The sequence below is a fragment of the Trichomycterus rosablanca genome, chromosome 23 (genome assembly GCF_030014385.1).
Source record: "Trichomycterus rosablanca isolate fTriRos1 chromosome 23, fTriRos1.hap1, whole genome shotgun sequence".
Classification (NCBI taxonomy): Eukaryota; Metazoa; Chordata; class Actinopteri; order Siluriformes; family Trichomycteridae; genus Trichomycterus; species Trichomycterus rosablanca.
Genome location: NC_086010.1, coordinates 16,255,443 through 16,279,757, shown reverse-complemented (window position 1 = coordinate 16,279,757; position 24,315 = coordinate 16,255,443). Strand labels below are relative to the sequence as shown.

The 24,315-nt window shown below is 42.7% G+C and overlaps 1 protein-coding gene across 5 annotated transcripts in view; it reads left to right on the top strand.

The window, feature by feature from the left end:
* The window catches only part of tnikb (TRAF2 and NCK interacting kinase b), a 70,581-nt gene that overhangs the window by 17,228 nt on the left and 29,038 nt on the right, over positions 1-24,315 (top strand). For all 5 annotated transcript variants that reach the window (XM_062985932.1, XM_062985929.1, XM_062985931.1 and 2 more), the window contains exons 3-13: positions 16,133-16,189; positions 16,323-16,448; positions 17,606-17,716; positions 17,833-17,923; positions 19,101-19,231; positions 19,327-19,381; positions 19,949-20,027; positions 21,576-21,751; positions 22,740-22,806; positions 22,923-23,121; positions 23,397-23,513. In XM_062985932.1, coding sequence (XP_062842002.1) covers positions 16,133-16,189; positions 16,323-16,448; positions 17,606-17,716; positions 17,833-17,923; positions 19,101-19,231; positions 19,327-19,381; positions 19,949-20,027; positions 21,576-21,751; positions 22,740-22,806; positions 22,923-23,121; positions 23,397-23,513 — 1,209 coding nt within the window. The remainder of the gene's footprint in view (positions 1-16,132; positions 16,190-16,322; positions 16,449-17,605; positions 17,717-17,832; positions 17,924-19,100; positions 19,232-19,326; positions 19,382-19,948; positions 20,028-21,575; positions 21,752-22,739; positions 22,807-22,922; positions 23,122-23,396; positions 23,514-24,315) is intronic.

The window sequence follows — 24,315 nt, the reverse complement described above, 5'->3', positions numbered from 1 at the left end:
GTCAATGACTTAGAAGGCAGGTTATTGGAACGCGCCCGATTCCATCGGGTTTCGCGTTTAGCATTTAGCATCTTGCCATTAAAACCAATGGAATGAGGTGGGACGGCGCTAACATGTCAATATAACATCTCGATTCGTGTACAGAAAACTGTTACATTTGCTGACAAGCCCAAACTTGCAAAGAAAAACACTCGTTAAAAATTAATAATTATTTATTTACGTTTGAGAGAAGAGATGCCGCAGTGTATTCTGGGATTGCTTTCTTCACTAAGGACGCTTTCGAGTCTCACTCGTTCTGCCTCAGCATTGTGCTTAGTAACTAAGGCATCTAAGTAACTAAGAAATCTCGGATTTGGAACAGGTGTATAGCTGCTCTTTTGTTTGTATAGTTTTTTTAAAATAATGTTTACTACTTGAAGAGGTTTTGATTGTGAAATTAAATATTAAATGACCAATTTTGTCAATCCCGTTAATTCCCTCATGTGATATTGAAGCTTTCTTAGTTTAATGCTCAGTTTCAACCGAGTACAAAGATGTAGCTTGTCATAATCTTTTGTATCCCTTGTAGGCACCACCCTTTTTCACAGATGAGCCCCTTATTTAGAGTAAGATACATTATTAATAATGTGGTGAAAATTCCTGCATTTTTTTAATATCGCAATATAATCGCAGGAAAAAAAATATATCGCAATGTCAGTTTTTTCCAATATCGTGCAGCCCTACTTGATACATGTTATATTTCATATTTAATCAGTAGTGAGTAGAGTGATAGTATGTTATAAGCTTTGCTATGCTAACACAGACGTATGAATGGCTAACTTTAGCTTTTAGCCACTGTTCATTTTTTCTAATAGTTAATTGGACTGTAATAAATGACTGCTTTTCTAGATATCTGAGCTTGATACATGTTATATTTCATTATCAATCAGTAGTGAGTAGAGGGACGCTATGCAGTAAGCTGTAACACAGATGTATGAATGGCTAGCTTTAGCATTGTTCACTTTTCCCATGATTTTTCTCCCCTTTATCTACCAATCTAATCGTTTACAATTCCCGATCTGATTAAGGAGAGCCGGATTACCACACACCTCCTCCAGCATGTGTCAAATCTACAGCTAATTCACACATTGCCACTGTGTGTGAAGGGCTAGCGTGAAAGACCGCGGTGCCACCTGAGCTTTAGCTATGTTATCGCTTGAATAAAAAGTAATAGCCGGGAAAATAACACTTAAAACCGGTATACCAGACAGTTTCAGCCCTAATATCCAAACCTTATCTCGCAGATGCAACCAGTTCTAGCTCCACTAAAGCAGCCTTTTCCATGTACCTTAAAACCTAGTGATCTGTCTACATAGATGCATTTTTTGTCATCCTACACTCCCAAGGAAAGGGCATAAATTCTTAGATGCCTTGAAATGCTGCCTACTGAGGTGCCTTAATTCTGAGTGATAATCTGACTGAATGACAAGTGAGCGTCTAAATAAAGTCGTGCGTCTAAATAATCTGCCTAATAAGTCGATCTATTATTAGAATCCTCTCTACTTTGGCTGCCTAGTACTGGTAGGCAGTAGGCAGCAAGGCAGCTCACTAGGCTCTAAAACAGACCCAAACACTGCAGAACAGAACATCTGTGCAGATATCATTTGATACGTTTATATTTTGAAGCAATCAAAACAGAAATGGAATACCAGATTCTCAGGCATGCTAAGATTTGTTCGCCGACTGATGTTCGCTCACAAGTCCCGACACGCCCGTAGAAGAGAAAAGAAGCAGAGCAGTCGACGGAGTGGAAGGATCAGCGGGCAGTGAAGTGAATAAATTGGTGTCGACATGGCAGCTGAACTTCATTCCTACGGCTCTGAAACATGACAAGCTCACGCTCATGCTCTGCATACTTAAAACAATGGTCTGAATTCATCTGCTCCACGTGCTCCTACCTCAGCAACCAGGGGGCCTGAAGGTGCTACAACGTCAGCAATCAATCTTCAGTAATTCTGCTTCTTAATCAGGTTCATCATGGATCCAAATTCCAGGAAAACTAGGATTTGGGTGGGAATAGATCCTAGGCACTCATGCAAAGCAGGTGGAAGGTAGCCGGAGTACCCACAGGAAACCCAAATGGACACACAGATAGCAATCTAGGGCAAGGATTGACCCAGACTATTGATCTGCCAGTCCACCTGTATCTGTAGTTAATTCTTCATCCTAATCAGGTTCATCATGGGTCCAAATTCCTGAAACACTGGGATTGGGGTGGGACTCAGGACGGGCAGACCGAACAGGTTGCCAGTCCATTACAGGGTACAACATGAAACCCATTAAGTTCCTCAATTAAACCCAAAACCCTTGTTGGAAGACAAGTGTTTTTCAAACCCTGGGTCGTGACCCTTAGGTGGGTCGTGAGCCAAAATAAATGGGTCGGAGAGAAAAATAATAATAATTAAATAACCATGTAGACGAACGCCCCTTGTTGAGGCTTTGTTACATCATGTAAACCACAGTGGGACCAGATTGTACAAAGCATAGGTCTTCGACAGGTGACGTATAACCAAAGTACACGTGCTGTTGAGGGTTAACCGCCATTTTGGAGGTACTCAGTGGTCGAGTCTGCTCTGTTGTGAACCCCCTCGCAAGCAACTTAGCTTATCAATAACTTAGCTGTTATTAAATGATAATTTATCCACAGAACAGTCGCTGGCATCCTTGCTGAGTTTGTCTCAGTTCTACTTTCACTGTACCGCTGACTGAAATAATACCTCCACAATGGTGGGTTGCTTGAAAGAAAGTGTAAAAAACCCTGTTCAAGAGATGGGTGGAGGATGGAGTAACCGAAGAACACTCCAGATTTCACCCAGACAGTAATCAAAAGCACTAGTCAAACCCCAGGACCCTGGAGCCACCACACCACCCGGGTCTGTAATTCTCCAGACAAGTAAAAAAGAAGCAGACAAGTAAAAAAAAAACCTAAACCAGACTGGCTCATTTGCATATGGAGCTCGTTTCACATGCAAATTCTGCGAGAGCGGTAATATTCCACAACCCAGTATTTATTCATTTACCCTGAAATGCTGCACAGCCTGAAAAGCCTCATTTGAAAACCACTCGGTTGAGCTGCAGCTGGTCATTTCAGCTCAATGCTAAGAAAACACAAGTGCACAAATTGTGAATTCGGGTGAATCAGGTCAGCGGGATGATGAACGCTTTATGAAAGGTTTTTAATTAGCTTTTGTGAGATGTTTCTTGCCCCCTCCTTCGCTCCGTTCCATCTTCATTGACAGCCCGAGTGTCGCAGAGTGCCGAATCACAGGGATTATTCTCTTTCCGTTCTGCTCCGACTCGTTTTCAGAAGTCACTGGTGTGAGTCGATCTGTGATTATTCACACTTCCTCAGTTAGAGGATGATAGAGCGTGCTAGTGATCACAGCATCGGTAGTTTGGTGAGGTCTTGTCAACCGGCCCTTGATGTCACGAGTTCTTGCGAGACTGTGTTCATGCCTGCACGGGGCGGGATTCCACGTCTCCAGCCTGCAAACTGGAAGAACTCAGATCAATGAGGTATTTGCGAGAGACCAAGTATCTTCAAGCTAATTGAATGACAGACTAAGGACACTGCTTGTGCTGGACCACCAGCTAGCTGGGTCAAGGAACATGGGTGGGATAAATACATTTACATATTCTGCATTTAGCAGATGCTTTTATCCAAAGCGACTTACAGTACTGTGACAGTATATTGTCTAAGCAATTGAGCGTTAAGGGCCTTGCTCAAGGGCCCAACAGTGGCAACCTGGCAGTGGTGGGGCGTGAACCTTTTGATTACTAGTCCAGTACTTTAACCATTAGACTACAGCTGCTCCTAATTAATGGGTGGTTAATGAAAAGCTGGCAAATCCTATATGGCCCTATGTAAAGACATGGTTTGAAATTGACCGGAGGAACCCTAGTGGCCTTCAGAGAGCTCCGACCTCTAATTGAAAGATGGACCAAGGACACTGCTTGTTCTGGGCCACCAGCTAGCTGGCTTTAAAGAACGTGGGTGGGATAATTAATGCGTGGTTAATGGGGAGCTGACAAATCCTATATGACCCAATGTACACTATGCCCCAAAATAATTAGAACATCCAGTAATATCAGCTAAAAATATTAACTGTAACATAAATAATCTTCTCCAAACTTTAGACCAATAGTTTGGGAAAGGGCCTTTCCGCTTACAGCTTAACTGAGTCCCAACGGACCAATCAAGATCCATAAAGACCTGGTTTGACATTGACTGGAGGAACTCTAGTGGCCTTCAGAGAACTCGGACACTGCTTGTGCTGGGCCACCAGCTAGCTGGCTCAAGGAACGTGGGTGGCATAATTAATGGGTGGTTAATGGGAAGCTGGCAAATCCTATATGGCCCAATGTACACTATGCCCCAAAATAATTAGAACATCCAATAATATCCATTATATATTATCCAAGATCCATAAAGACTTGGTTTGACATTGACTAGAGGAACTCTAGTGGTCTTCAGAGAGCTGTGACTACAACCCAACTGACCACATTTGGGATGAATTGGCATGTCAACTGTAATACTTTTGCTTAGTAAAACTGCGAAAACTGCAATTCAGTGTCTTATTAGAATCCTGTCTACTTAGGCAGCCTAGATAGGCAATAGGCAGCAAGGCAGCTCACTAGGTTTTCATACAGACCCAGAGTTCCCTCTGTTGAAGTGTTTCATATCACTCCACAGCTACGAAGATACACTGGGATTCCTTTTATGGTGCCCCAGTAGCATTGCTAGCATACCAACCTTGGGTGGCATGTGGACATCATAATACAGGCAAAGCCAGTTTAAGCATTTCAATATGACCAGGTATGTGAGACTATAAACGTTTTGTTGCTGTTTTTTTAGCGTACAGAAAAAGAAAGTAGATGTTTCATGGTGTTAAATAAGGCGCTGTTAGAAATCACACCATTTGAAGGTACACTATATGGCCAAAAGTATTTGGACTCTTACCATGGAGTGACCTCATTGTAATCTTCTCAGCTATAACAACAGCCACTCTTGTGAGAAGGCTTCTGATGTTGGTCCAGGAAGCTTCGATGGATGTTCCATTGCTGAACATTAGTCCAAAGTTGTTCGGTGGGGCTGAGGTCAGGGATCTGTGCAGGACACTGGAGTTTATGAAACCAAGCACAGGGGCACAGTCACAGTCAAAGGTGGAAGCACAAAATCAAATGAATTTCACAATTGGAAAGGGTGTCCTAATACTTTTGTCCATGTAGTGTATATATGTATAATAATTCTAGATAAACCCTTTACCACAGCCGGTCTGCTTTTGCTATCATCACACAGTGTATTTTATCATGTTGCCCAGCTCTACCAGCGAGGGTCACTTATTAACAAAATGGGTCAACCCCAACCCTAAATTACCCCCTCCTCATTTTTAACATAACAATCGTCATTAATAAAAGGAACGAGGGAAAAAGAATTACTTCTGATTTCATGAATTCGTAAAGGCCAGAAGTATGACCCACTTTAAATTCTTCTAATGAGCACTGATGATCTAATTACCCATATCAGATTATTCTAGGATCTTTGGAGGGATCATTTACCTCAGATCTAAAAATAAATACTCCTTTAACAATGCAGCCAGTCAGACAGTGTACTGGAGATGATTCGCTGGCTGTCCCACTTGTGATCTGTCTACACAGACGCATTTTACGTCATCCTACACTCCCGAGAAGAAGGCATGTTTAAATTATTAGATAATTTAAAATGCTGCTTAGTAAAGTGCCTTAATTCTAAGTGATAATCTGACTGAATGACGACGGAGCTTCTGATGCTTTCTCAGCACTGAAGGCAATGCCAGAATTCAGTGGGCCACAACTTTTCTCACACTCAACTTTCTCTTGGTTAGCTGGCTTGCTAGCGGGTTGTGCCGCCTCAGCCTATTGGTTTGAATGGACTGAGACTAACTGTGTCTAAGTTGTATAAGTAATGTGTTGGGTTCGACATCTTATTAGAATCCGCTCTACTTAGGCTGCCTAGGTAGGCAGTAGGCAACAAGGCAGCTCACTAGGTTTTCGGACAGACCCAAAGTTTTCTGTTTTCCTATAATATGTCCCGGTACGTCATTCCATTTATGGTTCCTTCAGTAACATGTAATTCCCCAATACTGTTTAATTTACTCTGAATTTTCCAGCATCAATATTCCCCCACTTCAATATTCCAAACTTCACTGAGAAGATCATGTTTGGATTTGTCTAAATGCTAGTATGAACATTTTAGGTGGTCGACTTCATTGCATGACTATGATGCCATCTGCATGACTGATGTTCCTGCTGCTTTTGGTCATACTGCTTGGTTTGTAATCGTCTGCTGGCTTATCTCTTACCTCCTTATCTTTAGTGTTGGAGCTGTTGAATACGTTTGCTTGGTGTACCTGCCAAGGATGACAGCTCGCTGTTTTATTATCTTATTTTGCATTTGAAGACTATTGAATGTATCAACTATGTTGTTAACTATGGCGTTTGTAGCCTTTAGCTTCTTACTCTCAACCAATAGCAGAATTTTTGTCATATAATAAAACTAAGTACAACAAATATTGAAGCATTTCAAAGATCATGATTTATTAATGTGTAAACTTCACATGCGTGTTATCTATAGGGACGCCAATGATTAACCTGGTTAACCAACAAACAGAGCGGCTACAGATCTCTGTCTGACCCTATTAGCACATGAGAACCAGTGAATTCTCATTGGTTGTCCACTGTGATTAATCAAAATAATCACAACCCAGTGATTAGTACTGCAATTTGGACCAAATTATGTTCTGTGGCGACCCAGCCAGCCACGCTATGCTCTATGTGTACGTTCACTCCCCAACAGTTGTGTCCATTAAGCTTCTTTCCACAATCAAGACTTGAACCTGTAGCCTAGAGGTTAAGGTACTGGACTAGTAATTGAAGGGTTGCTGGTTCAAGCCTCACCACTGCCAGGTTGCCACAGTTGGGCCCTTGACCCTCAATTGCTTAGACAGTGTACTGTCAAAGTACGCTTCAGCGTCTGCTAAATGCCAAGTAGTAGAGATGTACCGATCAGGGTTTTTGGCACCGATTTCGATCTCCGATCTCCTTTCAGGGCGATCGGCCGATAGCCGATTCCGATCGGGGGGGGGTGCAACATGCCCACACACACACATGCAGGTTTGATGTTATCCAGTTCAGTCTGAAAAAAAAACTTATAAAGAGCCTCACAGTGGAGATACACCGGAGACAAACGCAACAGCGCGCGTGTGTGTGTTTGTGCCTTTAAGAGATGATCTGTTTAGTGTCGCTAAGTGATTCATGAGTCGATTCGTTTTCATGCGATGCGTAAGTTCTTCTTCTCAGTTATCTCTCCGTGTTTACTGTTATTAATCAAATGTCATGGTTTTAAATAAACACCAGATACTTCAGAACATTTTGTGTGACTCTTTTACATTAAAAAGCTTAATTTAAAAGCTTAATTAAACTGCTATTACCACAGATCTGTAACCGAGTCAGACTCGTTCCGTCTAAAAGTTTTCTGATGATCCTAAAAGTTCAGCAGATGATCCTGAACTAACGAATTTGGTAATGAATAAACTTTTGCCTCTGATTGGCTCTGTAACGTTTTCTGTTCTCATCTAAATCACAAGCAAGAACCGCTTACGAGTTACCAAAGTGAACCAGGAGTTTATATAACGTGCTGATAGAATCGACTCAGATGTGACCGGGTTGAATTATCTTTTTAAAGTAAATATTACAATCAGCAAAATTACATCGTATGTATGATGCACAACGTTAATGATGTTATTTTAGGTCATGAAGAGCTTTCACGATGGTTTCTGTACGATTGTTGACGAATTTTGATGTGATGGTTGGTACTTTGTAGCTCAAAGTCTGGATCAATCCACTGAGCTGTTAACTTAACGTGATCTTTATATATCACACGATCGGATCGGCTACTTTTAGGAAATATCGGCCGATTGCCGATAGCATATTTTGATCATAGCCGATCGATCGTCCCATCTCTACCAAGTAGTATTGGAGTAGCGTATTAGCGCAGTTCTACCGATCACCCTCCTTGTCCTGTTTTAAAAGCTCTGTTGGCTTTATAGGGATTTGCTCTGTCTGTAATTTCTACTATACTGATTGACCTTACAAAGCGACGGTCTATTTATCTTTATGAAGTAATTAAACACAGCTGATCCGCCCCTTTTTTTACTCAGGTGTTGATTAATAACAGATTGAGCCGACAAGCTCTTTTGGTGCTTACAGTCTTAAAAGACAGATAAATGGTAGATCCATTGGAGGGCTGTAATTAGACTCAGGGAGTGAATAGGAGAGCAGGGGTGGATTGAGAGCGTCCTACTGTATATCCCTGTTTGAATACGGTTATCTGTGCTGAGACAGGGTCATTAAACAGTGTTGGCTTGTTTGCGTGACCTAGCTTTGATGAGCTGTTGTGTAACGGGAGCAGCTCTGTGCGCCTACTTGCCTCGGTTAATCTCAGCGTGGTGGATTCATACTATGAGACTATCAGTGTCAGAATCGTACAGCATTTTTTTCCAGTCTGTGTCCTTATTACATTCTTGAACACCATGATAATCTGTCTGGCTGATTTTTATTTTACATTTATTATTTTTTCCTTTATTGAAGGAAAGAATGATCAAACTGGAACTGACCCTGTGTTAAAATTTAATTGCCCTTTTTCTCATTTAATTACCATATTTTAATGGATTATTGGCTTCATTTGATACACCAAAATAAGAATACTGCAGTCTAAAGACCATCCAACTGTGTTTTTATTACAAACGCTAACTAAACATGCTTATCAAATAATAATAGAGATGCAGTAAGTATAGTAACATGCTTTCTGGCAACATTAGTATGTTATTATAACACAATAAGCAGAGTTTTACCTTTATACTGGGACATGATGCAAAATATCCACATTTTTGTAAAACTGGTTTGTGATTTTAATGTTTAACGCTTTGATGCACAAGCTAAGCAAACCCGTTCTAATGCACAACATGGGTCAAAAATGACCCATATTCATCCATTCAAGAATATTTTTGACCCATCATTTTTGACCCATGTTGTGCATTAGAAGGGTAGTGATACAAAAATGATTTTTATTAAAAAAGTAAAAAATATAAAACTGAAATAAGGATTTGTGATTATCAAAAACAAGTTAATTGAAAAATTCATGGAAGCTTGAATGATGAAATTAATTAATTGCAAAGATATAGAAAATAAAAACTCAGTTGGGTCACTTTTGACCCAGGTTGTGCATCAAAGGGTTAATAGTTCAGCTGTCCATTATATAAAAATATATTTACATTTTCCATGTAAAAACAACTGTCCTGTTTTGATTAGAGACTGAATGCAGCTGTACACAGATGTGGCTCATGCTCACTGAGGGTGGGAAAGACGGTGTGAGTGATGAATGAATTAAACATGACTGCATTATTCGAACATTGACTGTTGATTATGAATTAACTGGCTATCACAAAGCTATTAGTGAGGGTCTGGGACTTTGCCGAAACACAATAAGAACTCATTGTATAGCTAATATTCCTGGTAATTAACTGTAAATCTACCTCTTTGATGTCAGGTAGATTTCAAAACCTAGTAGTATTACAAGGTAAATAGATCTGGTTTATGTGTAAATAAAAGCGGAAGCATTACTGGGTAAGAGAAATAATGAGACTAGTTATTTGAACATCAAGCTGGTAATAAGACACCAAGAGGACACCAAGACCAATCATAATGAGGGGCGTTGGCTTTAGCATGTGCTCCTGGAGAGTGGGGCGTGGCACATAAACACACTCCAGGAGCACAGAGGCTTGATTCGTGACAATGCTTCACTAATATAGGTCCTAATTTCTCAACTGTAGTGAGGACAGAATGTACCTGTACAGTACGTGCATCAGAAACTTGACCTCTATATTTGGATAGCTGGATCTAAATGAGCAGCACAGAACTGGTTTGATTAGCTCCGTGTTCCTCGCAGGAAGACAGAATCCCCTGTGAATGTAGGTTCGCCATCTTGGGTGGCTGAGTAAGCCATTAAAACGGTGCCCCGTGTGAGGGAGAAATGGATTCTGGGTCAGGCTGTGCTGCGTTGAGACAGCGACTCTGCAGCTCAACTGCAGTTTAAATGAGGATCGTTTGATGCTTTCGGAGGCAACAGAGTGTTTTGGTGATGAATGCAGTCAGAGATCGTTGTTGTTTTGTCTGCTGCGAGCTCAACCGAAGGCTGTGGGCATGAAAATAAAAAGCTTTTTTTCTCAGTAGTACTTTGATTTAGTCGTAGCAGGAATGTAAACAAGTTAGGACAGTTTTGTGTTGTGTTTTTGTGTCTAATAAGACATTTTCTCAATAAAATCCTCTTTGTATTGTCTTAATTTGAATATATCTGACTCCCCTGCACTCTTAAGTGTTTAATAGGGTTGAGTTTAGGGCTCAAGTGCACAGTTATGCTGGAAAAGATTGAATTTATACACCTATTAGCAATCAGTGAAGCTAAAACACTTGTGTCCACATATTTTTGTTAAAATAATGTATGTATAAAGTAATCTAATGTAAAAAATACTTAAACATCACTATGCTGCCTCTTTACAAAAAAAGTATATTTTAGCTATGCTAATAGCATGTGTTTTTGTAGCATGTAGCATTCTCTTTTGTACCAAGTGCTAGGCTACAAAATGACATGAAATGCCCATCTCTAGTTCGAATGGCTAAACCTATCGACACTTCGATGGGAGATTTACACCAACATGGGTCACATAGCTAGCGAGCTAACAGACATCCGATGTAATTTTAGGCTCTAGGCATGAAAATAAAAAACTTTTTTCTCAGTATTTAGTCATAGCAGGAATGTAAACAAGCCAGGACAGTTTTGTGTTTTTTATTCTGATAAGGCATTTTCTAAAAAAAAAAAAAAAAAACCCCTTTGTATTGTTGTAATTTGATTGTATCTGATTCCCCTGCACTCTATATTATACACATATTAGCAATGAGTGAAGCTAAAACACTTGAACTCTTATTAGAATGTGTGTCCACATATTTTGTGCTAATATAATGTAGGTATAAAGTATTCTAATGTTAAAAAACTCATATGTTTTTAAACATAACTGTATGCTGCCTGTTTACAAAAATGTATATTTTAGCTATGCTAATAGCATGCTCTTTTCATAGCAAGTGCTAGGCTAACTGTTTAATAGGCTTGAATTTAGGGCTTATGCAACAAAAGATAAAATGTATACACCTATTAGCGATGAGTGAAGCTAAAACACTTGAACTCTGTTATTAGAAGACGTGTCCACATATTTTTGCTAAAATAATGTAGGTAGAAAGTAATCTAATGTGAAAATAAACTGTATATACTGTATATTTACAAAAAAAGTATATTTTAGCTATGCTAATAGCATGTGTATTTGTAGCATGTAGCATGTTTTTATAGCAAGTGCTAGGCTACAAAATGACATGAAATGCCCATCACACAAAGCCAGCAGGGCTAACAGACATCCGATGTAATTTTAGCAGCCCATTCGGTACATTTGTTCTGTCGTTTGAGTCATCGCTGTGCGAACAGGAAGCCGAGAGACGCCAAACCTCTCACCTCACTTCATACCGCAACAACGGATCACGTAGGGTCACGTAGGGTCGCGTGTCCCAACAGACAGCCCAGCTCGTCTGGGTAAAAGTGCGAAAATCTTCAACCTCCCTCTGCTCGCCGGGCTTGTTGCTAGGTTACCGCGGGAGACGTAGGCTTTTATTTCTGACCGAGTGGCAATCAAGAAAAGAAAAACAGACGTCCTGATTAGCGCAAATCATCTCTCAAATGTTTCAGCGTGTTCAGAAACATTCCAGCATGTATACAGAGGCAGAAATCTAAGGAAACACTTTATGCTTTTCTACGGTCGGTGAGAAGCAACCGGTTATAGATGTGGTGATGAAACAATACAGCAATACATCCGCTGGTAACAGCACTGCTTTAACAAACAGTTCTAGACGTGAGACTTGAACACACCATGGAGAACATGCCATCTTAAAGGAATACTCTAGTAGATGTTTACTAACACCAATCAGCCATAACATTAAATCCACCTCCTTGTTTCTACACTGACCGTTCATTTTATCAGCTCCACTTACTGTAGTCCATCTGTTTCTCTGCATGCTTTGTTAGCCCCCTTTTATGCTGTTCTTCAATTGTCAGGACTCTCACAGGACCACCACAGAGCAGGTATTATTTGGGTGGTGGATCATTCTCAGCACTGCAGTGACACTGACATGGTGGTGGTGTGTTAGTTTGTGTTGTGCTGGTGCTGCAGGAGTTTTTAAACACCTCACTGTCACTGCTGGACTGAGAATCATCCACCAACCAAAAATATCCAGATAAAAGCGCCCTGTGGGCAGCGTCCTGTGACCACTGATGAAGGTCTAGAAGACGACCAACTCAAACAGCAGCAATAGATGAGCGATCGTCTCTGACTTTACATCTACAAGGTGGACCGACTAGGTAGGAGTGCCTAATAGAGTGGACAGTGAGTGGACACGGTATTTAAAAACTCCAGCAGCACTGCTGTGTCTGATCCGCTCAACAGCACCAGCACAGCACACACTAACACACCACCACCATGTCAGTGTCACTGCAGTGCTGAGAATGATCCACCACCTAAATAATACCTGCTCTGTGGGGGTCCTGACCATTGAAGAACTATGTAAAAGCAGGTTAACCAAGTATGTAGAGAAACAGATGAACTACAGTCAGTAATTGTAGAACTACAAAGTGCTTCTATATGGTAAGTGGAGCTGATAAAATGGACAGTGAGTGTAGAAACAAGGAGGTGGTTTTGATGTTATGGTTGATCGGTCTAAATATTCTTCGACCACTTAGAAAGATAGCTGAGCAAACACGATTACCAGCTACTCAATCCACCGGTCTGTGGCAACCCAGCCTTTTAGAAAAAGACAAATTCAGCGGTGACTAAACCAGGAACTAGAAAGGCTTTAGCTGTGCCACTGTGTCACATATTAGCCTGGCATATTGACATGAATAATGAGAGCACGATGTTCAGCATTGTTATGGATTCGAACCCTGGATCTTAGAAATAGTGAGGTAGTGTACTAGTGTAGTTCGCTAATTCACTTCAAAACAACAGACAGTGACCACACAGTGACAAAAATCAAATCCAGGTCCCCAGGACTCATATCGCTGTGTGGCACTCACTCTGCCAGTCACACCACACTGCCACCCTAATCTAATATGATCTATTCTGATCTAATCCGGTGTAATATAATTAAGAGTGGCATAGTGGCACAGCAGGAGTTTTGTGTCTGCATGGTACCAGGGACTGAATTCTGACCAGTGCCAAACCCGTGCTAATATTCATCCTCGTCTGCATGTTTTCGATGAATGATTTTCAACCCACTCCAACTCGCTGTCACTTCCTGTGCGATTGGTGGAGGACTGGATGTTCCGAACCGTCCCTGTGAGATCAGTGTTTGATTAAAGCTGTACTGAAAATCAGGGCATGATGATGATGATGATATTTCTCTCTAATGCGAGATTTGAGGATATACACTGGGTCTGTCTGAAAACCTAGTGCGCTGCCTTGCTGCCTACTGCCTACCTAGGCAGCCTAAGTAGAGAGGATTCTAATAAGACATCGAACTTATGAGGCAGATTATTTAGACACACTACTTTATTTGGACAGTGATTACGGCATCAGGTGCTTCCCAGTTGTTCAGCCAGATTTTCACTTAGAATTAAGGCACCTCAGTAGGCAGCCTTTTAAGGTATCTAAGAATTTAGACATGCCTTCTTCTCGAGAGCCTAGGATGATGTGAAATGCGCCTATGTAGAGAGATTACTAGGTTTTCAGAGAGACCCATTATGTCCCCCAGTTTTTGAGGTGCGCTTAAGTTAAGGCAGCATTATATAAGAATACTTTCCAACAGTAAAAAGGCTGTAAAATACGCTAGCACACCAGAGCTGGAATTTCAAATACATTGTATCGAATCTCAGCTCTGCCATCCGGCTGGGCTGGGCGGCCACAACAACAACTCTTGGCTGTTGTTCATACAGGGTTAAGGAGCTGGATAGGGACTTCATAACTGATGCAATTACGACCTCTGCTGGCTGGTTGATGGCGTCTGCACAGAGTAAAGGAATAATGCTGATCAGGGTGTCGCTGATTCGCATATGAACTCGGCTGGTGCAGGTGAAAAAATGCAGTCAGCTACTGCTCACGTATCAGAGGGACGTGTGTCAGTTCGCTCTCCTCGGTCAGGGGCAGGGGTCAGCACCAGTAGAGAGGAAGCATAACGCAAATGGGTAAAAATTAGAAGAAAATGAAAGAAAATGCATTTAAAAAAAGCTGTAAATGGGAGCTGATGTGAATCACAGGTTTGCGTCGGTACAGAATTAAGAATCCTGTAGTGTAAAATTCATGTACAGAAGAGGGCGGGGCGCACGCCAGCCGATTCACTCCCTCCAGTGGGAAATTCGAAGTCGGCCAGTGAAGATGAATGTACTCGCCGATTCCCGTGTCTTTGTTTTCCCACCTGAGCGCCCGACTGCTCAGGTGATGTATTGCCATGGCGCCCGTTCCCTGCGTTTGCTGTTTGTTTTGTTCGGTCTGAAGCTTGTGTTTGTTCCGGATAAGAGCTCAGGAGAAACGCTGGAATATAATAGAAAAATAAGAGCTAACGACCCGGAACAGAGCTCTATATTTTCACATTCCTCTGCACGGTGGTTAAAATCAGTCACGGAACAAGATCTGACCATTACTTGACCATCAGGTTTTTTCCCTATATTCAGTTCCCCAGTACATGTATCTGGCAGAGCAGGGCTGTAGACTAGCACTAGTGTTCCTCTGCTATGTGTGTCGCCACCTCTTCCAGACAGCAGGAGCCACGAGGTGAATCCTTGCTTTGACTCAGTTTGCTGCTGACCTTTTTAAAGCTCCTCAAATGAGATGAACTGTTTGATATGACGCTGTAAAAGTGACTCAACACTTAACATGAACAAAGCTTAACGTGACCTATTGTATTACAACAACGACCATAGAATTTCATTAGTGGAAACACTTATGAGCTGTAATAATTAAGAGAAGTTTAGTGTTCATGTGTCGTTTATTTAATATATTAATCCACATTTTAGACTCTTGGAGAAGCTGATTCTGATTCTCACAATTTCTCAGAATCTCGAGCTGTAACACAAGTTTAAAAGTGAAACAGAGAGGAAAATGCAGATAAACACAGATACATGTGGAGCCTTTAGACTGGATTTGATGGTTATTCCACACAAATGCAGATTTGTCTCATATTCGCACTTTGAAGGCTCGCAGTTTTGCGGTTCTCATGTGAATGCGCCCTTAGACTCTCTCTGGCACAGCTCAGACATAAACTTCGTCTTGGTTCTCTGTTGTAGTGATGGACTAGAGCCCCCCAGAACCAAAACCACTGTGTGTGTACACTGCTTAGTACTGTTGGTAAATTAGCACTGTGTGATGATATTAGTGTGAGGAATGTAACTGTAATGAAGTCTGCGAGGCTAATCGATCTAATTGTGATGAAATAAAAGTACTTGGAGTTAATCACGCTGGCATTATTCTCATTAGATTGGTGCAGCTAATTACTCACAGCATTTGCCAGGCCATTCTAGTCCCTGATCTTAACACACTCTGAGGGTGTAAAATTTGGGGTCCAGACACTAAAAGCCTGATGGGAATTCCCTAAACAGTAACATTTACTGGATGACCTGTGTCACATATGGACAGTCACGCTTGTCAACGTTCTTTCCTCAAGCATGGCCGATTTTGCCTGATGGATGTCGGCCAGGTCAATAGCACCACTGAGATTCAGCTGTAATGAGCTTTCATATTAGACCACTGTGCCACCCGAGCGCCCTTAAATCTGCCATTCTGACAGTTTTCCGAATAAATTCGCCAAAATTGTATTGTATTGTATTGTATTCCTGTTATTTATTTTAGGCTCAGGCGTCCACATACTTTTGACTCTTTGTACACAGTACATCTTACCATAGAAGCCTACATACTCAGATGCTTGTGATCTTTCTAAAGACGCATTCTCTCTTTCTCTCCTTCTCCAGGGCCGCCATGTCAAGACGGGCCAGCTTGCCGCAATCAAGGTCATGGATGTCACAGGGGTAAGAGAAACGCCCCCGTCCCTGCTGCCTCGTTCCACTCTAAACAGCTTACAGTGCACACAGCCAGCATGACCGTCATGTCCACTGCTCATATTAGTGTATTTTATGTGTGTGTGTGTGTGTGTGTTTTTAGGATGAGGAGGAGGAAATCAAGGCGGAAATCAACATGCTGAAGAAGTATTCGCACCACCGCAACATCGCCACCTACTACGGTGCCTTCGTCAAGAAGAACCCGCCGGGCGTGGACGACCAGCTGTGGGTCAGTAAAGGACCAAGGTGTTTTTGAGGATCAGGACATCAGTTTTATGTGCTTTGGTTCAGTGTCCCTAAACTTCCTTTCCAGCAGGGATGTTGGTTTCTATGCGCTGTTCAGCTTTCTACTAATCCTGATCAGACTGGACGTCCCTACTGCCAAAACCACAATGGTTCATAACACTTTTTTTTTTTGCAAGCTTTCCAAGCTTTTTGCCAGCTAGTTCAAAAGTGTTTGGACACCTGACTGAGCTTGCTGGACATGCCATTAACATTTACATTCATATTTTCATCTTTTAGTAGACACTTACACTTATCCGAAGCGACTTACAGTACTCTGATAATATATATTGTCCAAACAATTGAAGGTTAAGGGCCTTGCTCAAGGGCCCAACAGTAAAAACCTGGCAGTAGTCAGCTTAAACCAGCGACCTTTCGATTACTAGTCCAGTACTTTGACCACTAGACTACAACTGCCCATTAAAATAGAGTGACCTCTATGTGATCTCACAAGACCTTGTATGTCTGTGGGAATTTGTGCCCATTCAGTCAAAAGATGAGAGCATCTATATGGCTGGGCACTAACAGTTGGTCAAGAAACCCTCAATTAAAGTTCCAGTTTATACCAAAACTGGGCTCAGTGCAGGAAACCAAGCTTAAATTCATGTCATGCTGGAACAGAAAAAGGGCCTTCCCTAAACTGTCGCTGCAAAGTTGGTAGTGTATACAGTAATTTCCTTTATAAAATGTCATTTACATTAATTTTGGTTGATTTGAATAGAGAGGAGAGCTACAAATCTGTACAGAGTAGGAGTGCTGATTTGCAACACGCCCTCACCCACCCCCAGTCTTGTTTACAGAAGCATCCGAAGATTTTAGATTTCTTTACTATCAGACATCAGTTGAAATGTAGACTGGTCCAGCTAGCTGATTTTTTTCATATTTAATTCATATTTATGCCATTTAGCAGAAGCGACTTACAGTTGAGGGACACAAAAGTGGCAGCTTGGCATTGGTGGGGCTTAAAATAGCGACCTTCTGAAGGACTAGGCCAGCATTTTAACCACTGAGTTGCCACTGCCCAACAACATGAAACAATACTAATTACATTTGACATCATCATTGTTATTAAAGTGGTATTACAGTGTGTGTTTGTGTTTGTAGTTGGTGATGGAGTTCTGTGGTGCGGGTTCAGTCACAGACCTAATAAAGAACACTAAAGGGAACTCCCTCAAGGAGGAGTGGACGGCCTACATCTGCAGAGAGATCCTCAGGGTGAGTTATCTGCTCACCCATGCTGCTTCACATACTATAAAATGTTACTTTCAAGAACGGAATGATGAACGTGTGTGTGTGTGTGTGTGTGTGTGTGTTGCTGTTCCTGGACGTAGGGTCTGACTCATTTGCACCAGCATAAGGTCATCCATCGAGACATCAAGGGTCAGAATGTCTTGCTGACGGAGAACGCGGAGGTCAAACTGGGTGAGTACGAACTCTCTGGGCGTGTCTGAACATGTGTTGGCGTTTAGAAGCTCTTAATGTAGTGACAAGTGTGCTAGAGCAGGGGATCCAGGGTCACCCAACCCTAACCCTTAACCCTAACCCTTAACCCTAACCCTTAACCCTAACCCTTAACCCTAACCCTTAACCCTAAATCCTAACCTTAACCCTAACCCTTAACCTTAACCCTAACCCTAAACCCTAACCCCTTAATCCTAACCCTTAACCCTAACCCTTAACCCTAACCCTTAATCCTAACCCTTAACCCTAACCCATAACCCTAACCCAGGGTAAATGATGATCCATGTTCTCCCAGCTTGATTGTACAAAATTCCACTAAGTATTCTGCGATGCTTGGCTTTCTCGACCTCGAGTGACCCCATGAAAATGCTCACTGGGTTTAAAGGTAGGTGAAAGTAGAAGAACTTCCATGATGGGCAGCACTCCTTGATCTTCTTCCCCCTTTTTCTCCCAATTTAGCATAGCCAATCCACTGTTGGGGGCCTCTATGGCCTTCGGGTCGGCTGGGCGCCATCTAGCGGGCATAATTGGCAGTGCCTGCAGCAGATACTAGTTGGCCATCGTATCTGCAGGGTGGGGGCCAGACTGTGTGTGGGTGGGTGGGTCCTCATACGCTGTGTAAGGACCCTGATTGGTGGAAGAGACGCATGTGCAGAAAGCAGGGGCGGGAAGAGGAGGGCTGTACACGTGTCGAAAGAGGTGTGTACAGCGACGTGCTCTCCTCGGATGCAATATGGTATCCCTCAGCAGTGGAAGACTGCTAAGCAACTTTAGTTCCCAAGATAAAAAATAAAATAGCCACAAAAAAAGCCAGCTAATTAGCACAAGCTTGCTAAATGGTGTGACTTTCCGACCCCTTTGGTTAGTCATTTCCCAAGTCAGCTTTTACATTCCATCCATTTAACCATCTATCAATAGGTGCTTCTGTGCTAATGCTGTTTTAGCTAATTGGTAGGACCCTTCATTTATCGTTCCGTACCGAGTTAAGGACCCGGCGAAGCAGCTTTTGCGCTCTTTCTCGTCGCCATGACGATGCAGCCTGCGGCGACCGAGGCAGACGGGAGCGCAGACTCTGTCTGAGACCTCTCAGCTTGTCACTGCTCGCGTCTGACTGTACACGCTTGTGATCTCTCAACAGTCGACTTCGGAGTGAGCGCCCAGTTGGATCGCACCGTCGGGAGGAGGAACACTTTCATCGGGACGCCGTATTGGATGGCTCCGGAGGTCATCGCCTGCGATGAGAATCCCGACGCCACGTACGACTTCAAGGTATTTGAACTGACCACTTCAGGTTAATTACAGCATTACCGTTGAGGTGGAGGTTTGATGGGACTGTAAATGATCACAATTCTTCTGTGTTGCAGAGTGACCTGTGGTCTTTGGGAATTACAGCTATCGAGATGGCAGAGGGGGCACCACGTAGGTCCATCACAAGAAGGCCATTGTCATAATTCAACGTTAAATATTTAAAGCTGAGGGTTTCTTGTGCACCCATTGAACTAAGTGGAGGACTGCTAGGCGCAATGTCCTTGCTCTTGGTAATTTCCTTCAATGGAATTGACCAATAGGAACCAGCAATTGGTGTCCTTCAGACTTTGGAGACATCTATGGGTCTTGTTTCTGATAGTTACTTGAGGACTATGACCATTACCTCAATGGTGTAAATCATAAGCTTATTTTCTCTCACCCCAAGTGACCAAAATCCAGTCGCATATCCAGATATCCAGTTTCACACAACGTTCGGTTCTGCTTCCTTTGTTTGCGTCTCGCCAAAGAATGCTGTCACAAGTGCCAAAATAACAAATTCTCTAGCCTTGGTCATCCTTCAAATTCTGCAATGCCTGGCATTTCAAAGAGAGGTCACATCTCTTTTACTGAAACTGACCAGCAGACACGTCTCATCTCCTTGTGTACATGTACTGAGACTTTGTACTCACATTTCTCACGTAACATTTGGCTTTTTCTCTCTTTTTTTTATTATTTTAGCTTTATGTGATATGCACCCGATGCGAGCTCTGTTTCTTATTCCAAGAAACCCCGCACCTCGGCTCAAATCGAAAAAGTGGTAAGTCTCCTGTCATATTAACCAGCTTATCATCTGTTTACCTTATTTATTAAAACCTAGTTTGAGTTCTGAGAGACACGTTCGTACCAGAAACATGTGATCACAGAACTCAGGGTTTTACAGTGATGCTAAGGGACTGACAGGCAGGGTGGTTACACCCTCTTTACTAGGACTGAAAGGCAGAGATGGTGTATCTTCTTCATTAGAACTGACAGGCAGAGAGGTTCCATCCTGTTTACTATGATTTGTAGGCAGAGGTTCCATCCTCTTTACTGAGACTGACAGGTAGAGAGGTTGTATCTTTATTACTGAGACTGACAGGTAGAGAGGTTGTATCTTTATTACTGGGACTGATAGGCAGAGAGGTTCCATCCTCTTTACTGAGACTGACAGGTAGAGAGGTTGTATCTTTATTACTGGGACTGATAGGCAGAGAGGTTCCATCCTCTTTACTGAGACTGACAGGTAGAGAGGTTGTATCTTTATTACTGGGACTGATAGGCAGAGAGGTTCCATCCTCTTTACTGAGATGACAGGCAGAGAGGTTTTACCCTCTTTACTGGGACTGACAGGCAGAGAGGTTTTACCCTCTTTACTGGGACTGACAGGCAGAGAGGTTGCACCTTCTTTACTGGGACTTATAGGCAGATAAGTTGTATATTCTTCACTTAGGCTGAGAGGCAGAAAGGTCCCACCCTCTTAACTGGGACTGACAGGCATAGAGTCCACTAGTCTTGGGCTTGACTTATAGGCAGAAAACACACCTTTTTAAATTAGCTGACATGCCATAAACAATGTCTCCTTTACTGGGACTAACAGGCACAGGGGCCACCCCTGTTTCTTTGAGATATACCGACCCACAACATTCACTTACTCATACTAAGACTATTAGGCACAGAGGCAATGCTTTGGTTAATTGGACTGAGAGGTATGCAGGTCATAATTTCTATACTTGGACTTAAGTGTGCAAAAAATCAAGTGTCCTGGATACTCTTCGAATCTACTCTGTCTGAAGGACCAAAGGAGTAAAATCATGATATCTGTGTCGCAATAGATGAAGCAATACATGAATGTCCAGCAACCTGTTGTTTAATACAGCTAACAATGTAAGATCCCTGTGAAATTACAAACACAATAAGCCATTTATTTACTCCAGGAAAGAAATATGTTTGAATAATTAATAGCTGTTGTTAATTGTTTACACCACTCATGGGAATCTTGACTTTAATACTACTAAAGATGCTGCTTAATAAGACAGACACTCTCCAGGTAGTTTCCTCTGCCTAAATATTCCCTTTAGAACAGCGGGGTTTACCTTTCAAGGTGCTTGTTAGTAAAAAATGACTCCAGCACCTGTGGTGTTTCACTGACAAGCTTTGATTTAGCTGCTTTGTGTTTTGTCCTTGATGTATCTCAGCCGTTAGTGTTAATAATTAATAGTGTTAATAATAATTGTAAAAAGCTTTAGGAGGGTTAGAGGCGCGAGTAATCAGAAGAGAATTTTACCCCGATCTGTTCTCTGTTCTCTTTCGTCTCGGTTCTCGGTAGGACGAAGAAATTCCAGTCGTTCATCGACAGCTGCCTGGTGAAGAACCACACGCAGAGACCCAGCACGGAGCAGCTGCTCAAGCATCCCTTCATCCGAGACCTGCCCAACGAGCGACAGGTCCGCATCCAGCTCAAAGATCACATCGACCGTACCAAAAAGAAGAGAGGGGAGAGGGGTAAGTGAGGCAACGAAGAGTTTTCATGGTGTGGTGGAGTAAGTCCTCTAATGGCAGCTAGTGACTTTCCTGTGTCCTTATAAATAGGGCTGGTTTGAGTTGACACTGTTTACAGTCAAGCAGGCTTTAGATTGACTCAGGCTTTGATGCTGCCTTGCAAGAACATCGCAGACCTTCTGAAATAGGACCCTCAAAGGCAGGCAGTTATGCAACCATGGGGTGATAATGGGGTGGTCAGCTTAATATTGATGCCTCATCACACCATCCCATTGTTAAATATTCTACTGGTTTATTTAATTGGTTTATTTCTCCCAATTTAACATAGTCGATCCGCTGCTGGGTACCCCCACAGTGTTCAAGACGTTCCTCTGATGTGTGCGCAGTCCACCAATCCCTTCTTATTCTCCCATATTTTTGGATTAGTGGATTCGCCCGTGAGGTCGGCTTTGTGTACAGAGAGCCACACCCCCATTCTCTGTAAGTGCAAGGTTCTTACACACCACCGATAACCCCACTTCTTAACCCGTTCTTTTCCACCCAGCAGACTGAAAGCCAATTGTGCCCGCTGCAGGCGTTAGAGGGCGCCCAGCTGACCGGCAGCAGAGCCGAGCTTCGAAACCGGGAGCCCAGAATCGAGGTGCTGGTGTGCTAGCAAAGTATCCCAATGCTTTTTAAGGATTTTTTTAGCATAAGGTCGTGGACCACAAGTCTACTAACCACCTTTCAGTAGTTCCCAGACTTACACTTAAGAGAAGACAGTGGGCACTACTGGTCAAGGACTTGAATCCCCATCCTCCCTCAGACATGTGTCTGTTAAGTGTCTACCCAGACAGGTGGTACCACCGAGACTTAAAGTTGAAAGTAGCTTTTTATCAACCCATCCAGTGCCAATGTCTGTGTGTGATATATGTTCTAATATGACTAGCGTGTGATCCTCACGACTCACACGGTACTATTGCAACACATTCTGCCCCATTGTGATTTTCAGATGAAACAGAATACGAATACAGTGGGAGTGAAGAGGAGGAGGAGGAACGGGATATGGGCGAGCCCAGGTAGCAACTCTATCCCAATTTAATCAGCTTTTGTTTCACGTATATACTGTATGTGTATTTAAATATATGTATAAATATATATATATATACGTTTTGACACCTATGGCTGTCCATAGCTCGATCATCAACATCCCGGGTGAATCCACTCTGAGACGGGACTTCTTACGGCTTCAGCTGGCCAATAAGGAGCGCTCGGAGGCGCTGCGGCGGCAACAGCTGGAACAGCAGCAGAACGACGAACACAAGCGCCAACTCCTGGCCGAGAGGCAAAAGCGCATCGAGGAGCAGAAGGAGCAGCGGAGGAGGCTGGAGGAGGTAAGAAGTCACGCTGAAATCATGACCAACTGAAACCATGAATGAAGACTAGCTCAGGTCTGTAATGGCATGTAGCGGGGGTTTGCTCGGCTGGGCGCCCCCTAGCGGGCATAATTGGCAATGCCTGCATGGCTGCAGCAGACAAAAATTGGCCACTGAAGTCTGCAGGACCAAAAAAGAAAGTGCTTTCCGAAAACATACCATTAGGTGAACTGGCTAACTGGAAGTGAACGTGTGTGCCGTTCCCAAGCCGTTTTCTCGCATCGTTTCCGCAGCAACAGCGTCGCGAGAGAGAGATGCGCAAGCAACAGGAGAGAGAGCAGAGGAGGCGCTATGAGGAGATGGAACAGATACGCCGAGAGGAGGAGAGGAGACACGCCGAGAGAGAGCAGGTACACACACTCGCTCTCTCATTCACACACATTCTCTTTCTTTCTCACACACATTCACTCACTCACTCTCTTTTATACACACACACTGTCTCTCGCTCTCTCTCACACACATTCTCTTTCTTTCTCACACACATTCACTCACTCACTACTAGTATTACTATGTTATTATTAATAATAATAATAATAATAATAATACACATGTGACAGGTCTGGTTCTGACACAAGACATTAATATCCTGAGGAGGGCACCAATCCATCGCAGGGCTTCGGGCCACCACTTAGCTAACTGATAGCACCCCAGAGAATTAAAACCTGTACATATGTGCACCAGTATATATATGTAATAAAAATACATTTTTAGTGAAACTGCTGATGAGTGTAGTTTAGATCGGGCTTTATCCCCTGTACTCCCTTACTTAACCCCCCTTCCCCCAGCATCTGACACTAAACCCCTAGGGAAAGTAATGTTCTGCAGGGAGAAATGTATATTTAAACCGTGTTCCTGATGGAACCAGCCCTCCCCCGCACCCATTTAGTGCTGAATACTGAAGGAGAATCCCTCCTGTGTGCAGGGAACCATGCATGACTGAGCATTTCAGGAATACAGTAATACAGAAAAAATGTAACCCTGGAGCCACCTGGATTCATTAATATTAAACTTCATCCAGGGAAGCAATAAATACCTGGATGGATCAGGACATTTTCTAGCAAAAAAAAGATGCTTTTGTGCATTAAATCCTTTAGTTATATTGAGCTAGATGTGTGACTGGGAGTAAAATACAGACATAAGCAAGTTGTCTGT